The sequence below is a fragment of the Phytophthora ramorum genome (genome assembly GCF_020800215.1).
Source record: "Phytophthora ramorum isolate Pr-102 chromosome Unknown Phyram_PR-102_s0003, whole genome shotgun sequence".
Taxonomy (NCBI): Eukaryota; Oomycota; class Peronosporomycetes; order Peronosporales; family Peronosporaceae; genus Phytophthora; species Phytophthora ramorum.
In genome coordinates this window covers 2443194-2467053 of record NW_027150649.1, presented here as the reverse complement: position 1 = coordinate 2467053, position 23860 = coordinate 2443194, and the positions used below count along the sequence as shown (strand labels likewise).

The 23860-nt window shown below is 52.9% G+C and overlaps 7 protein-coding genes across 7 annotated transcripts; 5 read left to right on the top strand and 2 right to left on the bottom strand.

The window, feature by feature from the left end:
• Positions 1-730: 730 nt before the first annotated feature.
• On the top strand, positions 731-1908 carry KRP23_3944 (Glutathionyl-hydroquinone reductase YqjG; the record flags this gene model as incomplete). Its single annotated transcript, XM_067888861.1, has 3 exons — positions 731-1597; positions 1681-1829; positions 1905-1908. 3 exons carry the CDS (start codon positions 731-733, stop codon positions 1906-1908), a joined length of 1020 nt encoding a protein of 339 aa, XP_067748062.1.
• Positions 1909-5500: 3592 nt separating this feature from the next.
• On the top strand, positions 5501-6533 carry KRP23_3943 (Glutathionyl-hydroquinone reductase YqjG; the record flags this gene model as incomplete). The annotated part of the gene is made up of 2 exons (XM_067888860.1): positions 5501-6295; positions 6378-6533. 2 exons carry the CDS (start codon positions 5501-5503, stop codon positions 6531-6533), a joined length of 951 nt encoding a protein of 316 aa, XP_067748061.1.
• A 249-nt stretch (positions 6534-6782) lies between these two features.
• KRP23_3942 (Exoglucanase 1) lies at positions 6783-8165 on the bottom strand (the record flags this gene model as incomplete). The annotated part of the gene is made up of 1 exon (XM_067888859.1): positions 6783-8165. The coding sequence occupies one exon, from the start codon at positions 8163-8165 to the stop codon at positions 6783-6785; it is 1383 nt and encodes a 460-aa protein (XP_067748060.1).
• Positions 8166-13124: 4959 nt separating this feature from the next.
• KRP23_3941 (uncharacterized protein) lies at positions 13125-13373 on the top strand (the record flags this gene model as incomplete). Its single annotated transcript, XM_067888858.1, has 1 exon — positions 13125-13373. The coding sequence occupies one exon, from the start codon at positions 13125-13127 to the stop codon at positions 13371-13373; it is 249 nt and encodes an 82-aa protein (XP_067748059.1).
• Positions 13374-15811: 2438 nt separating this feature from the next.
• Positions 15812-16393, top strand: KRP23_3940 (uncharacterized protein; the record flags this gene model as incomplete). The annotated part of the gene is made up of 1 exon (XM_067888857.1): positions 15812-16393. One exon carries the CDS (start codon positions 15812-15814, stop codon positions 16391-16393), a length of 582 nt encoding a protein of 193 aa, XP_067748058.1.
• A 1797-nt stretch (positions 16394-18190) lies between these two features.
• On the top strand, positions 18191-19111 carry KRP23_3939 (uncharacterized protein; the record flags this gene model as incomplete). Its single annotated transcript, XM_067888856.1, has 1 exon — positions 18191-19111. The coding sequence occupies one exon, from the start codon at positions 18191-18193 to the stop codon at positions 19109-19111; it is 921 nt and encodes a 306-aa protein (XP_067748057.1).
• A 1483-nt stretch (positions 19112-20594) lies between these two features.
• Positions 20595-21515, bottom strand: KRP23_3938 (uncharacterized protein; the record flags this gene model as incomplete). The annotated part of the gene is made up of 1 exon (XM_067888855.1): positions 20595-21515. The coding sequence occupies one exon, from the start codon at positions 21513-21515 to the stop codon at positions 20595-20597; it is 921 nt and encodes a 306-aa protein (XP_067748056.1).
• Between the last annotated feature and the right edge of the window lie 2345 nt (positions 21516-23860).

Sequence of the window (23860 nt, the reverse complement as noted above, 5' to 3'; positions counted from 1 at the left end):
TCCTTCCTGCAATCGTTTTTTTCGAGACGGCGAGATCGTCAGCTGGGATGGTGCGCTTACGGACGCCCTTACGGATCATGCTTGTGTTTGTTCGAGTTGCCTCGACTTGATCAATGGTTCCGTGATACCCATTTCGTTAGGAAATCACCGGCAGGTGGTGGAGTGGAGGGCGGTAGAGCTTGACAACAGGAGGAAGGAGAGGAGATAACACTAGAGTGTTTAAAACGGAGGTGGTGTAGTCCAGTCAGGAGTTCACTAGGCTGCGACTTCAGACATTTAAGGAAATACACCCTCACTTCACTCAAAGAGCGCTGTCTAGCGAGCAGCAGATCTACATGTATGTAAATGTTAGCGCCGACATCGCTGACGCACAGCAAAGGCAATGATAAAGTGGCCGTCAGTGTTAGAAGGGCAAGGGCGACAACCCCATGTGCGCACGCACGGCATCAGTACTGAGCTGAACTGCGCGCGTAAGAGCTCAGGTCTAGGCAAGGACAGGACCCAGCTCTAGAACGAAAATCCACTTCCCAACCGTAACACGGCGTTAGCAAGTTGAAGTGACCATCATCCCCCACCATCATTCCCGAACACGTGTTAATTTTGCTGCGCTTTGATTGGTCCAACTGGGTATTCTATATATAGGGTTTAACATTCGGTATAGTAGTGTGTTTGGCAATCATAAAGCGCATTACGTCATCCTTTACGGTCAGAGATTACCTCACTCGCCAATATGCTGCGGACTGCCAAGCTCATTTCCCAATTCACCTCCAAGCGCACAAGACTCAACCACTCGCCACTCGCCACCATGGCCGCCAAGCCCGCCCCGTACGACTTCAAGATCGAGCCCAGCGCCGACGCCCAGTTCCCTGCTGAAAAGGGCCGCTACCACCTCTACGTCACGTACTCGTGCCCATTTGCCTGCCGCGCTCTAGCCGCACGCAACCTCCTAGGACTTGAAGACGCTATCGACCTGTCCGTGGCGCACCCCATTTTCCAGAAGACCAAACCCAACGACTCCAGTGATGAGCACAAGGGCTGGGTCTTTGTGGATCCTAAGACGACCCCTACTATGGTCGGGTTCAATGGAAACACGTACCCCACGGACGACTGTGTCCCCGACACGGTGAACCACGTCACGTTTGTGAGAGATCTGTACGAGAAGGTGGACCCTGCTCCCCGCACTTTTTCGGTGCCGGTGTTGTGGGACAAGAAGACGCAAACAATTGTGTCGGAGGAGTCTGCGGGCATCTTGAGGACTCTGGACTCGGGCTTCCGTGACTTGGTGCCGTCCAACGTGCACTTGTATCCGGAGGAGTTGAGGTCCGAAATCGATGCTGCTAATGATGGCATCGTGGCGGCAGTGGGCACGAATTTCTTCAAGAAAGTGTTCGCCAGCAAACCGGAGGATGCCGCGGAAGCGGAGGCTAAATCTTATGAAGCGCTGCAAGAGTTGGACAACGTTCTGGCTACGAAACGGTACTTGGTGGGCAAGGGCGTGACGGAGGCGGATGTGCGCATGTTCCATACGCTCATTCGTCTGGACACTTACCAGCCGAAGACGGACAAGCACCTGACGGAGTACCCGAACATCGTGGGGGTAAGTAGCTTCTTATATTGCCAGGAGGAGATTTGTGCGGATGTTGCATGGTGCTGACGTGTGCGTTGCTGTTTGTATTATAGTACCTGCGCGACTTGTACCAAATCCCTGGCCTCAAGAGCTCGGTGAACTGGAACCACGTCAAGATCGGAATGGTGAACAAGGCCCCGCATGTCGCTGCGGACGGTCCCTTCGTCGACTACGAGGCAGCCCACGATCGCGCCCAGCTCGTGTAAGTCTGATGTGGACGCAGATGACACCCCGATGGTGCTACGTTTTATAATATGAAATGCAACGTGAATTCTAGCTAGCTCAATGTTGAATCTGGTGGAAAGTTCCTGTTATAAGTAAACGTGATTAGCTCAAATTTGCCCGGCAAACTATCGCATAATGCCTTGTTATATGTAGACTACAAACTGAGTTCATACCAACGCTGATGATGGAATTTGTTTCCACTTGGAATTTGTTTCTGTTTGCGAATTGAAGGCGTAGGCGAAACCTGGCCGACATGGATGGCTTCGAAGTATTACTTATTGTGATGTTATAATATCATAATCGATTCCTTGCCGCCAGTGGAAGTTCATGCTGTTTTGTGCAGCCAGGGGAATTTGAATGTGAAATCTGGACCTGATTATCGACAACACACAGTAATCAGTTTTTACCCTGTTTTACCCAACCGAGAGGATCAATCGTACCGGAGTGTTTGAGCGAGGTCAGCGTCGTATAGACCACCCACGTAAGCAGTTTGCTAAATATTGCTTCCCACTGATGAATCAGGACAAATGCCACAAGATGAGCCGCAGACATTCCCAATTTGCGGCTAATAATGAAGCACATGATATAGAACGAGAGCGACTTCAGCAACCAATAAAGCATGACGTTGAGAATCGTGTTGTTCAGGTTTCTGGGTGTGATGGAGTCAAGTTGACTGTAATATTCTAGATGTCCAAAGTTGAACGCGAACACCACGAAGGCCGCTAAACAATGACCTGAGTTAGTAATAACTCTTGCGGATTCGAATCAAGTATCTCAATTTACCGTAGATGGCTGGGACAATTGCTTCGACATACTTGACCAGGAGAACAAATTCGGCCGTGAACAGAACTTGAGCTGATCTAACTGCCAAATACTTCTGGTCTTTCGGGGATAACTGGTTGGATCGTGATTTTTTCGGTATGGAGCTAGCTGGGACAGCTTTTTCAGTAGCTGCAACGGGCCGGCTTTCCACCACGTCCGACCTACCTCTATTTTCCTCCAAGATATTTTCTGATGGACCTGAGGTTGGATGGACCCGCGCCGCGTTTGAATTAAGCACAGAAGGCTTGATCAACGTTTGAGATGGGCCCTTCATGGTGGCGGCTGCAGTAAATGGCTTGATTTCACCGGCCAGTATAGCATTTGATTGTGCACTAGATTGCTCAACCGAATTCTCCGTTGGGTTTTGGTCTTTTGGATTGAAAACCACGTGACGAAAGGTGGAGCGCCGTGGTCCAGTCGAAAGGAGGATCTGGTCGATGCCTCTCATCATCTTGTTGATATCATTGATGGCCACTTTCGACTGAATTATATCCATTGCTATCACAGCAAAAGTGGTCGACAGTTTTGCAGAGTTCTGCAACGCGACGGACATGTAAAGAGCACTGAAAACCTCAATGTTGAAAGTCACGATTTCGGGCTTCACGTCGTCGCGATCTCCAATCAGCCAGCTGATGATATTTCTGCCCGTGATCTTAAGGACGGGTAGCAGACCAACGTAGATTACCTGTCCGGTCGGGCCCAGTCGATGGAAACCGAAGACGTAGGTGGGGTAAAGTACTACCGATACCGCAAGCCAAACCACAACAAACCAACAGCGAATGAATCTTCTGAGGAGTGCTGGATTGTGCCGAAGTCGGGATAAATAAATGGATATCAATGGCGGTATCACTACTAGCAACCACGCGGGTGCGCTGACGAGTAATGTGAAAGGAACCGGAAAGCCGATAACAAGCGAAACCACGAATGCAAAGCCTCCCGAACCAATGGACCCAACGATGCCTAGTATCATCACTGTTCTTCTCGTAATATTCAGCTCAGGAAGCGGGGTTTGGAAAATTGACAGTATGCCAGGTGCAAGCACTGCTAAAGTAGCCACATGACGGATCCAAAACGCGTAGTTGGCAAAAGTCCCAGCTTTCAGCGGCGCCAGCGGGATAGCCTCTAAGGCGGCTAACGTGATCACACTTGGAAGTGGAAAAATTACGCAGGCTGCTGCCGCCTTCGTGAAACTTGTTTTATCGAGAAACCACCGCAGTTTCTGAATGTGTTCGACACTGACTCGGCCATGAAGTTCCACTTGTGCCAACTCCCATGTGAACACTACAAGCTCGAGAATTCGACGAGCCCCATGCATGATCGAGCACAGCAGGTAGAACGCTGAGACTCTTTCACGAATTTACAGGCGACGTCGATCGGAAATGCCGTCAGTGGGCAGTTGGAAGTGTCAGGCCAAACTTCCATGAGTAGGGCCAACTATTCTTGTCAACCGTGAACTCTGTTTTTGTGGTCCAACCCGATGTAAAAATACGAGGATTTGGTATCGTGGCTTGAAGTCCTCAAAACTACGCCGATTTCTGGGAAATATCCATTACACAAGCGAAGTCCGGTCATTGAGTCTTCAAATGGACCTTGGATGTGAATGAGTGCGCTGGGGCACGAGCCCAATTTTCATATGTTCTCTGTTCACAGAGATTTTCACTGCAGGTCCTTGACACTGTACTTCAAATGCAGTAAGAAGATAAAACGTGTTAGCACATTAGTAAACGCCACTTGTCGCTCTTCTTTTCGCTTGAAAGTATCGTGTAGAGATATTAGTGGCCTTTCTTCTCTGCCTCAGCGTTGCGGTTGATCAAGGAGCGCACCGTTGTAGCAGTAGCTGAAGTAAGTAGTTAGAAGCGAATTCCCAGCAAGTCGAACTGGTACGCGTTGATTTGAAAAGTACGGAAGCCAGTTCGATCAATGAACACCGTGTACTGCGATTGTATCGCTCAGATCACCACATTACTGTTCCTTGGGTTCACTAATGCCCGTGCGATGAAGCACGTGTGGATAGAGTGCCATAAGCTAAATTGCCCAGACAAGGGACGTAATATTGATGAATTTACCGATTGCAGCGCCAACTAACGCGAGAGTTTACACTGGAAAATCTCTTGTTCTGCTACAATCCGATATTTATTCTGAGAACGAGCTTCCAGAGCACCGCCGCACAAATTGAAGCATGAGATTCCAGTTTTTAGCTAGAACGATTGACCGAAGAGCTGGTCACAAGATTTTCGTGCTGACGCGCTTAAAAATGTAGCAGACAGAGGCGTTGACTATCATTACACGACCAACACCGTTGCTAAACACATCAGTGTACATGTACTTCCTGATTGCGAATTCGATCGGTCAAACGGCAAGCAGTAAGCCAAACGTATACGTTACAATCGAATATTATAAACCATTGGAAATGGCAAAGGGTGTTCATTTGCTGTTGGATTTCAATCCCTTTACAGCATCCTCCGAGTGGTTTTTAAGCAGTCACCCCATTCAAGAGACAGTGTCTTTACGTATAACAGCGAGTTTGAGACTGTAAACCCTCATCCAGAGGGGTTTTGTTGACTTCCCCGAATCGAGGCAAGTTTGCGTGCGTTGTCTACAAGCGCCCTGTCATTGGCTACCAGGAGGGAACAGCAGGGCAAATCAACTCGAGAACCCATGTTGCGCAGAAGGGATTTCAAATCCTTTTTACAAGTACAAGGGTGACGTCAACGCTTTCTGCTGCCTTCGGCGCAGTCTACTGCCTCGTGAAGAGATGCTGGTCATTTGCCAAGTTACTCTTGAGCATCAACCCCAAAATCTCCGTCTACTGATCGACAAACAGTCATGTCCGCCCAACCAGTTCCGTACAGTTCTACCATCGAGCCCAACGCTGATGCCGAGTTCCCCGCCGAGCTAGGTCGCTACCACCTCTACGTGACGTACTCGTGTCCATTTGCTTGCCGCGCATGGGCAGCTCGCAACCTCAAAGGACTCGAAGACGTCATCGGTCTCTCCATAGCTCACCCAGTGTACCAGAAGAGCAAACCTGACGACAAGAACGACACGCACTTGGGGTGGGTGTTCGTGGACCCGGAGACAACCCCGACTGTCATCGGCTTCAATGGCAAAGAGTACCCCACCGAAGGTTGCACTCCAGACTCCGTCAACCACGCCAAGTTTGTGCGTGACTTGTACGAGAAGGTGGACCCGACACTTCGCAAGTTTTCGGTGCCCGTGTTGTGGGACAAGAAGAAGCAGACGATCGTGTCGGAGGAGTCGACGGGCATTCTCCGTACATTGGACTCGGGCTTTCGCGACCTGGTTGCGTCCAGCTTTCAGCTCTACCCGGAGGAGCTGCGAGAGGAGATTGACGCGATTGAAAACGGTTTGCTAACTGAGATCAGCATGAGCCTCATCAAGTCCCTGTTTGCAAAGGATTCAGAAACCGCTCGGGTTGAATTGGAAAGAGGCTTCGAAAGCATTGCAAAGCTTGACGAGCTGCTGTCCAAGCAGCGCTACCTTGTTGGCAAGGGTGTGACGGAGGCCGATATCCGTCTTTTCAACACCCTGATTCGTGTGGACGTTTCCCAGAAGAAGACCAACCAGCAGAACCTGACGCAGTTCCCGAACGTCGTTGGAGTAAGTTACTTGTCTTGAATACTTCAGTCTTGTGCGCATAGTTTTGACTGACGCGTGTTATTGTGCTTTTCTTCCACACCAGTACCTGCGTGACTTGTACCATATTCCAGCCATGAAGCGCACAGTGAATTGGGATCACTTGAAAATTGCCATCGTGAACCATCGTCCGGACGCGCCCGTAGCTGAGGGTCCTTTTATCGATTATGACGCCCCCCACAACCGTGCTGGACTTTTGTAAGCAAGTCGCTGGGCTGCTGTTGGTGTTTCCCGCTAAAAAAAAGAGGTAAAAGTTGCTTGCTCCACAGCCTTCATCGTCGCAGAAAGCATCAAGCGAAGCGATAGTAGTCTAGGTAGTGTCCCGTTAAGTAAAATGGCAATTGGATAGTTGCGCTCTACGACGAGATGTTAATGATGGAGAGTTTGCTTTTTACCATTGACACGACTTTGCGTTGTCAAAACTTGCACTCAAAAAGTCTAAATTTGTCGCCTAGTACGTGGACCCAAAATCGCCCGTGCGGATGTTCATGAACTTCACAGTCGCGTCCGGACTCTCTGCGAAGACGCTGTCGGGGTCACCGCCAGGGTTGGGACAGTCACCACGCAAAGCGCCAGGCACCTTCGGGTCGTCTCCTGTCGAGTAGCTGTCCAGCCATGTCATGTTGGAGCCGTAGTCGACCCAGATACTCATGGCGAGCGTCATGCCTCCGACCATTTGCTTGCCGAGCTGGGCAAGTCCGCCCATGACGTACGGGTGGTCGTCGAAGAACGCCTTGGACGTATTACACATAGCATCGGTGATGGAGTCGACGCCTTTCAGTGCTGGCCACGTACTGCTAGGGTTGGCCACAACGCGGTCGTCCTGCTTGTAAAGACGACGGATCTCCACCAACTCGCCCGTCTCAGTGTTGTCGTCCGTCACAAACTGCGTGACCACGGAGAACTGACGAGTCGTGTCGATGTCGTACTTCTTACCACGACCATAGAACTTTTTGTTGCCCATGCGGAACGGGTTGAAGTCGCAGCCGGGCTTATCGCACCAGCCCGTGTAGCGCGTTTCGTCGGTGGATCCGCAGTCCTCGTCAGCCACGCATCTTTCCGGGCCGTCGGTGGAGCACGGGTGGGTTGTGTAGGCCGTTGCCATACTGTTGGCTTCCCAAATGTCCATTTCAGTGCAGCAGGCGCCGTAGGTGTTGTTCAGGTTGGCCTCACCGTTAATGAACTTGACATCCTTCTGGCACTGGGCATCGCAGTAGCCAGTGCCGTACTCAGCACCGGCAGTGTTGGTCGGGAAGCGCGAGATTCCGCCGTCTACATCCATCTTGGAAAAGTAGAGTGCGCCATTCGAGCCACAGGGCAGCAACGACATATCGACGTCGAACGTGAACTCCTGGTTCAGCAGCTGGAACTGCTTGTACTTCTTTCCCGACGCATCCAGCACGTACACGCGCGTGCCCACACCACCGGGTGTTTCGAGCTTCATGTTGAGGGTCTCGCCGCTAGTCGTGATGCTGTGCTTGCCTTCGTAGTCGGCGCCTTCGAGTCCACAGATCTTCGCGCACTCTTTCGGGCTCGAGCACGTCGTCGAGTTCCACTTGCTGTCGGCGTTGCAACTGTTGTTTGTGCCGACCGCGTTCATCGTGCGCCAGTTCGCATCGATCACGACCGACGATTTCTCCGTCACGCAGTTGACGACCTTGGCGTCGACCTGGTCGACCTGGGCCAGCACGTTGGTAACCTTAGTGCAGACCTGGGACGGCAGCGACGGGTGCACTTCTGGAATGTTTGTGCCGGCCTGTTGGGCCGACGAAAGGCTCCCGATTGAGGAAATCGCGACTGCAGCGAGCCCGATTGTGCTTCTTGAGATCTTCATGGGGTGCTGGTCTTCGTAGTCACAGGGAGTAGACGGTGCCTTGAGCTGGAACGCGCAAATTTGGAAGTGAGGACGAACTACTTTGTCGGGCTAAGCATCCGTAAAGGCCGCTACGCGCCCTTACGTGTTAATGATTATCTTAGTTGATGAGACGATAGGACACGGGACGCCATTGCTTCTGTTATGGCCAAATGTCCTGCACCGTACCAAGAGCCATTCGTTCTGGCGGTGCTTTGCGATTGGGAGTGCCGATCCCGGTCAGATTCTGTAGAGGGGGCGAGGACTCCGACCGAGAAGGGGAAGATTACAATCTGCTACATAGGTGTCATCATCGATCACGAGACGTCAATGTAGATCGCCTTCTTGCTCGATGTCCACAGCTTCGTGCATGTATTAATACAACAGTACTTTGCTGCTGTACACACTATCAACAACAAATTATTGTCAAAACTAGAACTGATGGTATCAATACATGTACGTATGACTTTCAGTTGCCGAGTGGATTACTCTGGTAATGATAATCATGGTGAGTTGCCTGTCTACTAGTACTTGTACAAATAACGACGGAAGAAGACGTAGATAATGTTTTGTCCTCCATACATTAATTTTAGCCAATCAAAGAGGTTGTGTATTTATTAAAAATGACTGGTGCTAGACGATAGTCCGGGTGTAGGAAGCTCGGCGTGCTCTCATTTCCAAATGGGAAAGCAAGCTTCCTAAACTATACTATCAATGTTAACACCTGTCAAGATCGTCTTTTTCCGTCGTTGGTTGTACTATACAAGTATTGGCGAGCTTAATTTGTTACTAGTATTTGTGACGAAGCACAGTGGAGCTGAGAACCGATCCCAGTGCGAATGAATAGGCAAAGCGTGTTGTTGACAACTGCCCGTTGCCCAAACATATGGGTACACAGTTCGTGCTACTCGGACAGATGGCCGGCTGTCCAAGCCTCGGATTCCATGATGGACTCTTATCGTTGAGAACGTTAGCTCCAAAATCCAAGATCTGATCGGTGACCAACAAGGTTGTTCGGAAAACGACATGGGCACTGACTCCACTGCGGCGGGTGTCTTTGTTTGATAGATCCATGAAAGTAAGTTCGGAGTAAGTTTGGTGTGGTTGTGATCCCAATCGACGATTAGCAGCCAAGTGCGTGTACTACCTAGTAAAGCACGATGGTCCTAGAGAATGCTTCTGCCAGCACGCCAGACAGGAATCCATCATCACATCCAAACCACTGTTTCGAGAGATAAAGACGGCTTCGGAGATAGAGGGTTCCAAAAGGGTATCGTTCAAGCTGTTGCGCATTTCGTACGCGTAGTTCGTCAGCGCGGTCTTCGCCTCGATGCGCACCATGTTGGTCTCATCCTCCGACGTGTACTTCTCGGGCTCCAACACCATGCGGTCAATCCAGAGTCAGCAATTGTCGTGATCTTGTTCTCTTTGCCAGTTGACTTCTCCACAACCGACACGTCCAGGATTTCGTTCGCGTCAATCTGCAGCTCGGCGCGAGGCTTGGGCAGGATGCTGCCCAGGTCAAGCATGCCCAACACGTACGTCGAGAAGATTTTAGGCACCGTGATATCACGCGCGATCAGTGTCGCTATGACACTGCTTGTTGTCTCCATACGCAGAGACAGTAGCGCAACACACAGCGCTAGCGGGTCCGACAGCTCGACGAGTCATGCGCCGTGGAGTTGTACACCACGACCTCGCGGCGTTGATCGGCCTGTTGGGCACCTTGGGCAGCCTATGCTGCACCTAGTGGGTATGCATCGAGACACCTATAATACTAGCACCACCTTGTGGAATCTGGTGCTTCGACAGCTTGGCGTCGGGCAGCACCTTCTCCACGGAAGTAGTCGCTGCACCGATCCTCGGACTCGACCATCGCGCGCGACACAGTCGTACAGTGAGGTGGTCTGGATGTATTCTTGAGCGGACGTCGATTGCGTGCACTTGGCATGCTCAGCAGCGTGGACTTCATCATCAATATGTCCTCCTCGATGTTCAGCTCGAAGGTGTCACCGCCTGTTCATAGGCCTTGTTTTCCATTGTGGCGGCCGTCGGCTCGTTGACACTGGGCACCTTGATCACCACCCCTCCTCGGTCTGGAACGTCCTGGTCTCCCCTTGGACTGTATCGTGATCTGCGGCCTGCCACCGGAATTTGACGTCAGCTTGAACGAACAGTGCGACCTGCTCCACGGGGTCGAACAGTACTAAGACTATAGTACGAAACATGTAATGTCCCGAGCTTCACATGGAGTGGCTAGCACACGCGGACGTGCAGACACTACAGATTATCTCGAGTGACGGGCAACGCAGATCGCTGGCGGAGGAGATGGGACTGACAGGCGAGCGAACCCCGACGGTAGTGGACATCGCTGCCTGGAATAGGACGGCCACAGGGCAGGGATATTTCACGTTCAACGCAGCGCATGGTGCGTCGCAAAACCGAGCGCAGGCCGAGAAATTTGCGAAAGCACTGCTCTTTAACTATATGGACCTGCTGACGCGGAAGATATACCCTGCCGAAGTCAAGTTCACTGCTACCCCAGACCAACACCCGGTGATAGTGACGGTCAGAGGCCACTCCCCGGTGGAAGTGGTCTTCCACACATCCATCACTGAGGAACCGTGGGTGCAGACAATACACGGCGGGGCAGACTTATGCAGAGTACTTACGGCCAGAATGCGACCGGAACTGAAGGTGCATGAGGTTCACCCACATCCAAGACTGAGCAGACTCGTGTGCTTATGGGCGGGACGCCGCAGGTGGACACGGACTCGCCGTGAGTACAAAGAGCGCGTGGCAGCGGCGAAACGACGTCGAGGGGCTATAGACCTCGACGGCAGGACCAAAAAATGGCAGGAACGGAGCCCACAACTGGCGGAAGGGCTTGCACTACTCGAATGGAAACGCATCCGGAGAGTAGTGGGCCTCAATCCGTGGGGAGAACAACTACTACTGCGCCTCAAGCTCAGAGCACTCTCGATGTTTGACAGGCGACACGACAAGATCGGCTGCCCACATGAATCCTGTGTACACTTGCTGGACGTGGATCTGGAACACGTCTTCTGGGGATGCCCAGCGACGCGAACATTACGGAGGCACCTACTCCAGCCATGGCGACAACTGGGACTGACAGACGACGGACTGCAGCAGGAGGTATTCGGGATGCAACTTTCGAAAATACCGGCAGGCGTATGGGGCAGCATGGCTACAGTACAACGGGAAGTGATGGACTTTCGCCCTCAGATTGCGGAGGAGGTGACTTTGCTCGTTGAGAGCAGCTGGCGCATTGGGGTAGCCATCTATCTCCACGCAGCTTGGCGGTGGCGGGTCAACCACTTTGACGAGTCGAACAACATCGCGGAAGGGCACCACGTGGCACTCCTTAAGAAGCGGCTGCGAGAGGGTTACAATACTGTCCAGGCACACTTACGGGCAGCGCCATCACTAGTAGTTGGAGCGACGGCGGCGAAGATCGTCGGTAGAGCCCTTCACTCGGGAGGGGACACACTGCCAGCAGTGGATCACGCCGAGGGAGGAACCAGGTACATACTGTACGTGGCCGGACGGGTGGCAGGAACAAAACGATCAGGAGCTTGCGGGGCGATCATTGTCAGCTGTAATGACATATCGAGCGGGGCCAACTGGAGCGGGCACATGTCATACGCCAGCTCGTCACCGACGACCACGGAAGCGGAACACTTAGGGCTCCTCATGGGACTCAAGGCGTGCGAGAAGAAGCGGTACTGGCCGCTATGGGTGGTGAGCACGAACAAGATGCTGATTGCACAGCATCGGCAACGCAAGCCCCCAAAGGCACGGCATTTAACACAAATCTACTGGAGGAGTCGGCGCATCGTGGATCGGCTCCGGGAAGTAGAATGGCTACACCACGCCAAAGAAGCCAACCGTATGGCAATGGAGCTAACAAACACAGCGCTCGAAAGCAGAACGAGCGTACAACAGTACACGGCTGACACGGGCACCGATTCAGGGAAATGGAGGAAAGTACTCCGCCACCTCGATGGAGACATGATACAATGGAAAACACACGAGGACAACGCGGCGCAAGCGGACGTCGTGGCCGACAGTCAGTAAGGACACCGGCACGTAACGGGGAAGCGTAAGCTAGGACCTGGAGAAGGCTAACTACCGACATAGGGGCGATGGTTAGAACGGACATAGGAAGTCGTTAGCACCACTAAGTGACATCAATGTACCTCACTGAAAACTAATGTCCCGAGCTTCAGCTTTTGTAGAACTAAACGCTCTAGCTGTGTGAATGAACCGTACAACTCGTACGGTGCCATAATTGATCGAGCAAACCGAGAGTCGATGCCAATGTTGATTTTAGTACTAATAGTAGCGATAGTATATCTTAGTACTAATCATCGACTACTATCAATCCCTGGTGTGCTGGCACGATCTTTCGTCACGTCCACGGGCGGAACGGTCGGAGATTTCACGACGCTGTGGCTGAGACGCATCTCCGAGTAGAAGGTGTGTCAATTCCTGCAATCAACTGTTATCCCAGCCCAAAGCATTGCTTATCATATCTACATGTACTTAATTAAGTAAAAGACACGCCAGTGCTTTGGGGCTATCAATATCTAAGCCATCCATCCGATAGTGGCGCTTAAGCGAAACTGTGTCGGTCAAACGGTTGGTGCTAGCTTGTCGGGTTGATGGCAAAATGGAATGGGGTTGAAGGCATTGAGAGCGTTTAGTTTGCAGCTTTGCTGAAATGTACCGAATATTTGGTACATTCTTGTGTTTACACGAAAATACAGTATATTGCCAGTTTAAGGTGGGCGGCGCAATCAGCGAGGCGGCGCAATCGAGTACTTAAGACCCCAATTATAACGGTCAATGGCCGCTGTCAGAATTCGATTCACGTGGTTCGTGCAAGGCTTCAGCTGACATTGTCTCCATCCAGCCAAGATGTCGCCCGGCCCAGAAATGGTCAATTGGTGGCGCAAGACCGCTTACCAGACGGACCGCGTGACGCGCCACCTCTCGCCCAACGAGATCCACCCAGCGCGCAGCCTCATCGCCACGCTCCCGCACAAGACGTTGCGCAAGATCAAGGAGAACGGTTTTGTCCTCATTCCAGCGGCACTGCTGCTCTTCGGGACAATTGCATGGGGCAAGGCGGCTAATGATATGGAACACCGCTCACATTGGAGCTGAGTGGGAGACTGTCGTAGCTATTGTTGTATAACACTAGCGAAAAGATACAAGCGTTTCACATTTGTCTCACCCGGCATGCTGCCGCCATCACTAAATGAATACATTTGTCTAGCTCTATGTCTATTGATGTTGATGGAGCGCCATCAATTGAAGTGATATGCAAGGCATGACTTAGGGACTGCCATTGCTCCCTTGTCTTGAGCATGCTTCGAGATGTTCGGTACTGCGGATCTCCTCCCTTTCGTGCCCACTTCGCAACGTGCATACCTATTGTAAATAGGCTACGCCTGCCCGTTCGCGAGCCATACTCTGACGCACGCAACCGGTAGGCACTCGGTGGTGCATCCAATTATCCAGGAGTCCCAGCCAGACGACGAGAATAACGCACATCGCAGTTGGGCTTTCGTACACAAGCACGACTTCTTCGGTCACGCCAACGAGAACTCGACCGAAAGTCGACAAGGTCAAGTTTTGCGGGGGTTCTCACTTTACGACTAAAATGTATCGACGGCGAAGCAGCACGAAAATGCCTTCGATCACAAAATGGCAGATCCATAGCCGATTATTTGAACGCTTAACCTTCGGAAGTGCTGCCATCTAATATGATTCCCGTAACACAGCGTTAGTGATATTTACTGTCGCCTCCAACGAAAGCCGCAACGTACCTCGGCGAGGTAAGGAAACTGCGTGAGCTACTTTTCGGCAGCTTCATGACGCCGATATCCATGCCCACGAAAAAACGCACATCCGTCTCAGTGAGGCCGCTTACCTTATCTACCTCAGCAACCGCTGCAAACGCCTTGCTAAGATTTTCACGTCCTTCCGTAGTGTGGTGCACAATCCGTTGTTGGCCATCTCGACCGCTGGCTCCAGGTCCTCGGGGGAAAGTAACCATTGGAAAGCAGTACGCGGAAGCCCGATGATGGTTGCTTCTTCTTGTATCGCAGCCCAGATACTGAAGACGCGCGTGGAGTTTTGTAGGTGATGACCTGTTCATTGAATATCCATACGAGACTGCTCACGTCCGCAGTCGGCAATAACGTGATGTCTCACGCAGTACCTTTATATGCTGCTCTACTCGTGCAAACATTTATAAATGTGAATGTGTACAACGCAGTGTAAGCTTCTGCCATATTGTTGTAATGCCACCTGACTCTCCCTAGCAAAAGTATGTTTCATATACCAGATCCTGACAGCAATAGCCACGGTCTCCTCAGTATTGTGCTCTGCTCGGTATTGCTGCCAAGCGCCCACCGCAGCGGAATATGTAGCTTACTCGAAGACGTGACACTGTCAAATATTTTTCGCATGCAATCGTATTGAAGGCATGCTCGGCAATCGACATTTTGGTACAGTTCTAATAGGCGATGGATGTGTTTGACGACCAGCGATGCCCATCTTGAAATGTGTTATTATCACTTCTTGGCAGTATACTATTAATAAAGGGGGCCGATGATCGTTGCATATACGCAAAGAAAGACAGGAGACTGAGCGCGAATTATTAAAAATTTCAATGGCCTCGTGCTGCTTCAGCCTCCTGCTTTGTGTTAGTCGGATGTTAAAGCAACGCGACCCCCACCGCCCCCAGCGCCATCACGAACAGCGAGAGAGCATCGAAGCACATCAATGAACACACTTTTTAGAGTTTTTCCGTGGCGGTAGCAGCGATGAAAGTTGCACGTTGCAACAAAACCCAGCCTAAACAAATTTTGGTATTTCGCTAGTGATGTGTACATACCGTCTACACATTGTAATACATGTGATGTAAAACAGCTTTTTCTGGGTCGTCACTTCAACTAAACGCATAGCACTACAGTGTTGTAGTGTTTTGCTTTGCTTTGCTTACGACGATGGCATGACTACCGGTAAAATATATGCTTCAAATCGGCACAAAAAGAGAGATGATAATACATAAAAGTCAGCTTGCAGCGAATTGCGTTGGTGCTACCAGTAACACAATACCGCAACATGCATTGTAAGTACAATACTCGTGGATCGCCCTTTGTTTATCGATCTGTTAATTCGTGATATCCGGATAAATGAAAAAGTTCCCCTGAATAAGACCGGCCCTGGGAGTGAAAAGTTGCAGTGACGGCGATAGAACCTCACGCCAATTTATTTTAATAAAATAAGGAGATTGGTTATTGCATGTGCTTCTCGGGGTTTTCACTTTGGGAGCTAAGACCGATACTCATTTGCTGCGATTCTTCTCAGTTCGAATTGTTTGAGTCATAACAGGAGAAGAGACTCCCTCCCGTGGCTCTCACAATAGAGTGCATGACTTCAAATCGCGAGATTGCGAGGGAAACACAACAGTGCACCGACAGAACACGACGCGCAGTAAAGTTGACCCAATGGCTAGTTACCGGTCACGCAGATTTCCTCTCGCTCACTTCCTCATTCTCCGACGACTCGGCAGGCGAACTTTCAACGTCTCGATGACTCTCTCCCTTGTGCCAACCCTCGCCGTGGCTACAGGCCTGGCCAGCGCAGCTCTGCTGGCTCCGACCGCCGACGCACACCAAGTTGTGCTGTTACCGGAGCCCCAATGGACGACGGACAACAAGGATACCAAGTACAACCCGCTGGCCTTCCTCGAGGGTCAAGGCTTTGCGACTCAAGGAGACTTCAACGCATGGCGTCGTGACAACGGCTACAAGACCCTGCGTGACTTCATGGACAGAGCCAAGTACACGGTGACCGAAGGTGCCGACTACTTCTGCGGGTGGACAGACCCAAACGGCACACCCCAGCCTATTCCAGCCGGTAATATGCGTTCAACCGGATACACGCACGACGGGCCGTGTGAGGTCTGGCTAGACAATACCCGTGTGCTCCAGGGCGACAACTGTCACGAGCAGTTTCCCGACAAGGACTACCCCATTGACTATTCGTCCTGCAAAGGCACCTGTACATTGCACTGGTACTGGATCGGAGTTCGCTTCCTCAAGAACTCGTACTCGTGGCAGGTGTACAAAGAGTGCATCCCGCTGACTTCGCAGCAGCGTCTGCGGATGTAGATATGACGGGCCACAACCGTTGTCCTATGGGAGCAGTCCAACTGCCCAGCGCCCAACAATGTGTTAACTGCACCTGAGAGGTGTCGGCGTCAAAGTTTCGAAATGCATCAATTAATACAATGTTTCTGTCCGCATTACATGTGCATGTACAACTTGTTCATCGTGCTGTACAGAGTTGCCTTCTGTCTTCGGAGAAGCCTTGATGGCAACTCACTGAGCCAAGCTGAAGCCAAACAGCACAACCACCAATAAGTTTTTGTGTGTTTTAAATACTGTACTACAATATGTAGTCACGTTGGCACTAACTGATCTCAGCCGGCATATTTTTGCTGCGCTTGCTGCGGAAGCGCTGACAATGTCCAGCCGTGCGCTATCAGTTAAAAAGCACAATCGACAAAGCTTTCTATCCGTACCCCCGCCATGAATGTCGCCGGTGAGCTCAGCAGGGGGACAGACGACTAGTCCTGTCAGCACTACTAAGCCGCTGACCGGGAAGAATATGCTTAGTCTCAGTACAAAGCATGTTAGTACTAACGGCTACTAATTGGCACTCTACAAGCAAACCCTGTTCAGACAACTACATGTCATCGATGGATCGTGAAAAGGCTAACTCCGAACTGCGAATCAAGCGGGCCATCAGCCCGCGAACCAATTCATTTTTCCGACCTCTTTTACTGTATACCGACTATTATAGAACAGGGCATGGCAAGCAGGCATACCGAAAAATTGATATAAGCTACTGCAGTGGAGCTGCTGCTGCTAGAGGGCGATAGCTCGCGAGTGGGCGGACACTGCTCTGGTGGCGGAAGCGACGCAACATACTACAGATTTGGCGTTCAAGTGATGAAGACTAAGGCCGATCGGCTGGGGAATGGCTTTTCAAGATCGGCGCCGACTTGTGCGACCGCCGAGATGACGCCGTGCGTGGGACGACGGGGTCGTCGCTGTAATCGCGCTTGTGTCGCCGGGAAATCCTGCGGACACTTCAACCGGAGACGAGTAGCGGAGACGAATAGCGCTATGGCTCCTTTCGTTTCAAGCAGCTGAGACCGCGAGCAAATCGGGCCAGCGTTGTGGTGTTGCAAAACGCGCCAGCGGAGGATGGATATTAACAGCCAAGCAGTCACTCGCGGCGATATCACCGCCGCTGCCATCATCGAGGAAGAAAACAATCCCTCGACGGGAGGGCTCAGAGTCGAGCCACCGCGGGCAGACGGATAAAGGGCGCTAGCCACCAGCGACGCGGGGCTGACTGACTAATAACTCTCAGCAGCACTCGGCGACGATGACCGCCGGCAAGCCACCTTGGGCCCTTGGCGGTGGCCGCGTAAGTCGCTAGAATGGTGGTTGGGCAGAGAGGCAGGTGATTGCGCCGGCCGTGAATCCTGGCTGTGGGTCACGACAGCGGTCGGACAAGCAATCCCTGTCGGAACGTATAGTATGTTATTGCGCAGGTCCTGCGAGGTAAGCGAGCGTGCTAGGAGTCTGAAGGCACGTCTCGTCACCCGATTTCGCAGGCGTATCAGCTATCGCACGATGTCCGAAAATAGGCATCGTCCAAAGCGGGGCGACATGTGTCCCTTGCCAGATTACGCATCGGCCCGTAGCCATAGCCGGACCATATTACGCAAATCGGGCGGTCTCGTTTCCGCTGGACGGATGCGATTACGCCGCCGCCTACCGCCCCGGGGCCAGGCCCGCTCGCTCATATCGCCCGCTCCATCCGTCACTACCCAATCGGCCAAGAAGCCCAGACAGCGCGCGTTTTAATCGACGATATCGGTCTCCAACGACGCAATGATGCTCTCGGCGCAACACCAACTGTATCACCAGCACCGCCACTCCAGCAGCAGCAGCTCCGCCGCCGCAGGAGGCGCGTCCTTCCGCAAACGCGCAGCAGCCACCCCACTAGCTCCGCTCGCCGCCGTGCTCGAGCAACTCTCGCTCCGCGTCGCCGCCGTGCGCCTCAGCAAGCGCGACGTGCGCTACGAGCTGCAGGTCGAGCACTCCGCCTCGCAGACCCGCTGGCGCCGCGCGCGCTCCTTGGACGAGTACAAGGCCTTCCAGACGCAGCTGCTGGCGGCGCTGCGCCTCGGCCACTTCTGCCAGGCCGAGTGTCCGTGGCTCTACACGTTCGTCAAGAGCTACTTCCCGGGCTCCGTGTCGCTCTTCGGACTGGGCGGTCACAGCGACTGTGCCGTGGAGAAGCGCCGCGACGCGCTGGAGCACGTGCTCACGTCGCTGCAGAAGTTCGTCGTGAACCGCCAGAACGCGGCGGGGTGCTCCATTGTGGCCGGCCGCGTGACGCAGCTGGTAGTGGACTTTGTGCTGGGCGACGTGAGCGACAAGCGCCACCCGCTGAACGGGCTGTGCGGGTCCACTGGCAGCGGCAACAGCTTTAACCTCGGCAGCCTTCGCGACAGTGTGTGCTCGTCCACGTCGGTGACGTCGGACGAGGGCGACGAGATGGCGGACGAGGCGGAGGACGCCGGCGTGTGTACGCTGTGCAACTCGAGTCTGGACGGCGAGGCGTTCGGTGCGTCGACGTCGTCGTCCGAGACGGATAGCTTCCGCAGCACATCGAGCCGTCGCAGTAGCGTGCTGAGCTACACCACGACGCTGTCATGTGGACATCAGTTCCACGATGAGTGCATCGTGTCCAAGCTGAACGAGGAAATGCGATGTCCCACGTGCCACGCGGAGGTCGACTCGTTCTGAAGCGGGGTAGCTCCGTTCTGTACCAAAAAGCTTAGTTATTTATTCATGCGCAGCGCATGCCGAGCATACATTAATGAAATGATCTCATTGAAACCACATTTGATTGAGTTTCGTTCGGGAGTATTTTTTCGATATGCTGGGGGGGGGGGGCTGTTGGTAGTTATCATTGCAGCTTGTTGCTGTGGGCTTCATCAGAATGATCAGTGGCGTTGTCTCGGCGAAGCCTTGACAGAGTTTAGCTGGAAGTAAAGGCCGCCGCGAGTCAGGATATTCCTTGCCTATGGATACGGACCATCTATTATTGTAGGATTGTAGGTGTGCACATGCCACATATTATTTTTATAAGGTAACAGTAAGAAATTTCCATAGCATGCACCTAACTTAACAGTCGATAAGCATCATGTGTGTTTTAGTTCAGCCACGCTAGTTGCTCCATCGTAAACCTGCTAAGGGGTAGTTCTTTTTTCTTCGACTCGTTTGCGGAGTTTACCAACTTAACCTTGTATCGTGTTTTAAGTAGACATACAGCCTCGATACGAAGTAGTTTACAGTTCCTTCATTTACAAGCTCTCGTGCTCAAGTTTTAAAGGTCGATGACTTGATACTCGATCTACTAGTGTAAAGCAGTGGCGGTATTTCACAGAAGAAACGTTACTGGTCATCAGTGCCTAGGAGCCAACACCATTCTACTACCACCATCCTACCCAGGAAAAGCTGCAGGAACTCCCTGAATCAAGAAGCTCTTCCTGTACTTAGCTTAGAACTATAATCACTTAGTGTACTCCGCAAACATGAATGCAAATTTTACTACGCGAGGTCCTGGAATTTACAAGTTGGAGCCGCAAATCGAGATACTCGTATTCTATGAAAATCGGGTAATAACGGCCACAGCAAATGGCTAAGGATGAAATCACGCGCATACTGCATAACCTTATCCGATGTTTCAATTTGTCGGAGTTCACTTTCCAGCGGATCAATTCCGTTGTGCAGATCAATGTAGCGATCCGCAATCTTAACTTACATGCACTCTCAATAACGTTCTGTAAATACGAATGTCGTAGTCTTTGTGACCCGTGGTTGAGACTGTAAAGCGGTAGATTACAACAGGATTGCTATTGGCTGGCAAGCGAAAAGTTGTTGTAATAGAAACCGGGTCTCCGGCACAATAATGCTTATCCTACAATAATGGATGGTCCGTATCCATAGGCAAGGAATATCCTGACTCGCGGCGGCCTTTACTTCCAGCTAAACTCTGTCAAGGCTTCGCCGAGACAACGCCACTGATCATTCTGATGAAGCCCACAGCAACAAGCTGCAATGATAACTACCAACAGCCCCCCCCCCCAGCATATCGAAAAAATACTCCCGAACGAAACTCAATCAAATGTGGTTTCAATGAGATCATTTCATTAATGTATGCTCGGCATGCGCTGCGCATGAATAAATAACTAAGCTTTTTGGTACAGAACGGAGCTACCCCGCTTCAGAACGAGTCGACCTCCGCGTGGCACGTGGGACATCGCATTTCCTCGTTCAGCTTGGACACGATGCACTCATCGTGGAACTGATGTCCACATGACAGCGTCGTGGTGTAGCTCAGCACGCTACTGCGACGGCTCGATGTGCTGCGGAAGCTATCCGTCTCGGACGACGACGTCGACGCACCGAACGCCTCGCCGTCCAGACTCGAGTTGCACAGCGTACACACGCCGGCGTCCTCCGCCTCGTCCGCCATCTCGTCGCCCTCGTCCGACGTCACCGACGTGGACGAGCACACACTGTCGCGAAGGCTGCCGAGGTTAAAGCTGTTGCCGCTGCCAGTGGACCCGCACAGCCCGTTCAGCGGGTGGCGCTTGTCGCTCACGTCGCCCAGCACAAAGTCCACTACCAGCTGCGTCACGCGGCCGGCCACAATGGAGCACCCCGCCGCGTTCTGGCGGTTCACGACGAACTTCTGCAGCGACGTGAGCACGTGCTCCAGCGCGTCGCGGCGCTTCTCCACGGCACAGTCGCTGTGACCGCCCAGTCCGAAGAGCGACACGGAGCCCGGGAAGTAGCTCTTGACGAACGTGTAGAGCCACGGACACTCGGCCTGGCAGAAGTGGCCGAGGCGCAGCGCCGCCAGCAGCTGCGTCTGGAAGGCCTTGTACTCGTCCAAGGAGCGCGCGCGGCGCCAGCGGGTCTGCGAGGCGGAGTGCTCGACCTGCAGCTCGTAGCGCACGTCGCGCTTGCTGAGGCGCACGGCGGCGACGCGGAGCGAGAGTTGCTCGAGCACGGCGGCGAGCGGAGCTAGTGGGGTGGCTGCTGCGCGTTTGCGGAAGGACGCGCCTCCTGCGGCGGCGGAGCTGCTGCTGCTGGAGTGGCGGTGCTGGTGATACAGTTGGTGTTGCGCCGAGAGCATCATTGCGTCGTTGGAGACCGATATCGTCGATTAAAACGCGCGCTGTCTGGGCTTCTTGGCCGATTGGGTAGTGACGGATGGAGCGGGCGATATGAGCGAGCGGGCCTGGCCCCGGGGCGGTAGGCGGCGGCGTAATCGCATCCGTCCAGCGGAAACGAGACCGCCCGATTTGCGTAATATGGTCCGGCTATGGCTACGGGCCGATGCGTAATCTGGCAAGGGACACATGTCGCCCCGCTTTGGACGATGCCTATTTTCGGACATCGTGCGATAGCTGATACGCCTGCGAAATCGGGTGACGAGACGTGCCTTCAGACTCCTAGCACGCTCGCTTACCTCGCAGGACCTGCGCAATAACATACTATACGTTCCGACAGGGATTGCTTGTCCGACCGCTGTCGTGACCCACAGCCAGGATTCACGGCCGGCGCAATCACCTGCCTCTCTGCCCAACCACCATTCTAGCGACTTACGCGGCCACCGCCAAGGGCCCAAGGTGGCTTGCCGGCGGTCATCGTCGCCGAGTGCTGCTGAGAGTTATTAGTCAGTCAGCCCCGCGTCGCTGGTGGCTAGCGCCCTTTATCCGTCTGCCCGCGGTGGCTCGACTCTGAGCCCTCCCGTCGAGGGATTGTTTTCTTCCTCGATGATGGCAGCGGCGGTGATATCGCCGCGAGTGACTGCTTGGCTGTTAATATCCATCCTCCGCTGGCGCGTTTTGCAACACCACAACGCTGGCCCGATTTGCTCGCGGTCTCAGCTGCTTGAAACGAAAGGAGCCATAGCGCTATTCGTCTCCGCTACTCGTCTCCGGTTGAAGTGTCCGCAGGATTTCCCGGCGACACAAGCGCGATTACAGCGACGACCCCGTCGTCCCACGCACGGCGTCATCTCGGCGGCCGCACAAGTCGGCGCCGATCTTGAAAAGCCATTCCCCAGCCGATCGGCCTTAGTCTTCATCACTTGAACGCCAAATCTGTAGTATGTTGCGTCGCTTCCGCCACCAGAGCAGTGTCCGCCCACTCGCGAGCTATCGCCCGCAGCTCCACTGCAGTAGCTTCCTTGCAGCAGCGTGCTGGGCTACTTGTATATGATAGCGCTGCAGTACGGGCACCGATATGTATCGTGGAGAAGCTGGACGAGGAGATGCGGTGCCGAGCGGGGATTTTTTGCAAAACGCAGCACTCCAGTCCGCGCGCACTCATCGATAAGCAAACATGGATTATCAACCATCCAGCTACATGTACCTAATCAGACATAACTCTAGGCACAGGCGCTACTTTGCCTGGCAGCCCGCCTGTTGTGACAACTTTGCCCACAGTGTGAGCACATGGAAGTTCGTTTCGCCTTGCCAACTTTCTTGGTGTCGTAGTTTGCGAGCACGATATTTGAGAGACAGCTTTGCTCCACACATACGCTTGGCACGACCCACAAGTAGACGCCCACTGACAGTGACCGCTTCTCAAGTCTGGGAGCATCCGCTCCTTAGTTGCAAGTGACTTGACAGTTGAGTCACTTGCAACTAAGGAGCGGATGCTCCCAGACCTGAGAAGCGCTCAATTTAGAGCGGCCTGCACACATGTTGTGATGTAAGCTGCAGCGACTGACGAAATAGCCGCTTCGCGTACGCGCTTTGGAATGGCTTCGGCTCTCTGGCTCCTGTTCAAATCTTTACATGTCGTAGAGTGGTGGGTCGCGTTTTGCAAAAAGTTCGCCGAGCGGAGATCGATAATAGGCCGAAGCTATCAGTTCCCGACAGCCCGCTGTTCGCTGCTGAAGAGCAACCCGCCACATCCAAAAATGCTATTCTTGGCGGACCTCCCAGCGAATGCTGCGTCGACACGAGAGCTACTCAACGGATGTCACGCGACCTGCATGATGAGACTGAGCACCGTCCAAGATTGCTTCAAGACAAGACGTAGCAGAAATGTTTACCAGTGTCACCGTGTGCCTATCTGGAGGTGGGGAGGGTTGCATTGTGATAGTCAGCTCAGGCATTAGCCCTTTCGGACTCTGTAGGCTAGGACGCCCTTCGGGGAATAATGGGTTAAATAAGACAGATCGAGAACTGCCGGTGGTGGTGGTGGGGTGCGGAGCAATCGATGTGCCCCCCTTCAAAGCGCCATTCGTCCTGCCTCTCAGTCATGTCATCGGAGCGAGTCGTGAGTGGCTGGGCAAATGCTGCTTGTGGCCAGCAGCGATACATGAAGTTTGGGTCATGTGACGAGGCAGCATTCTGCTCACTTGACGAGCATCTTTAGTCCACGACACTTGACGAGCACAGGTGCCGCTTGGTGCGCATAAGCGTTGTTGTGTGCTGCACAGCCTCTGGCCTCGGGCTGCACGTGTGC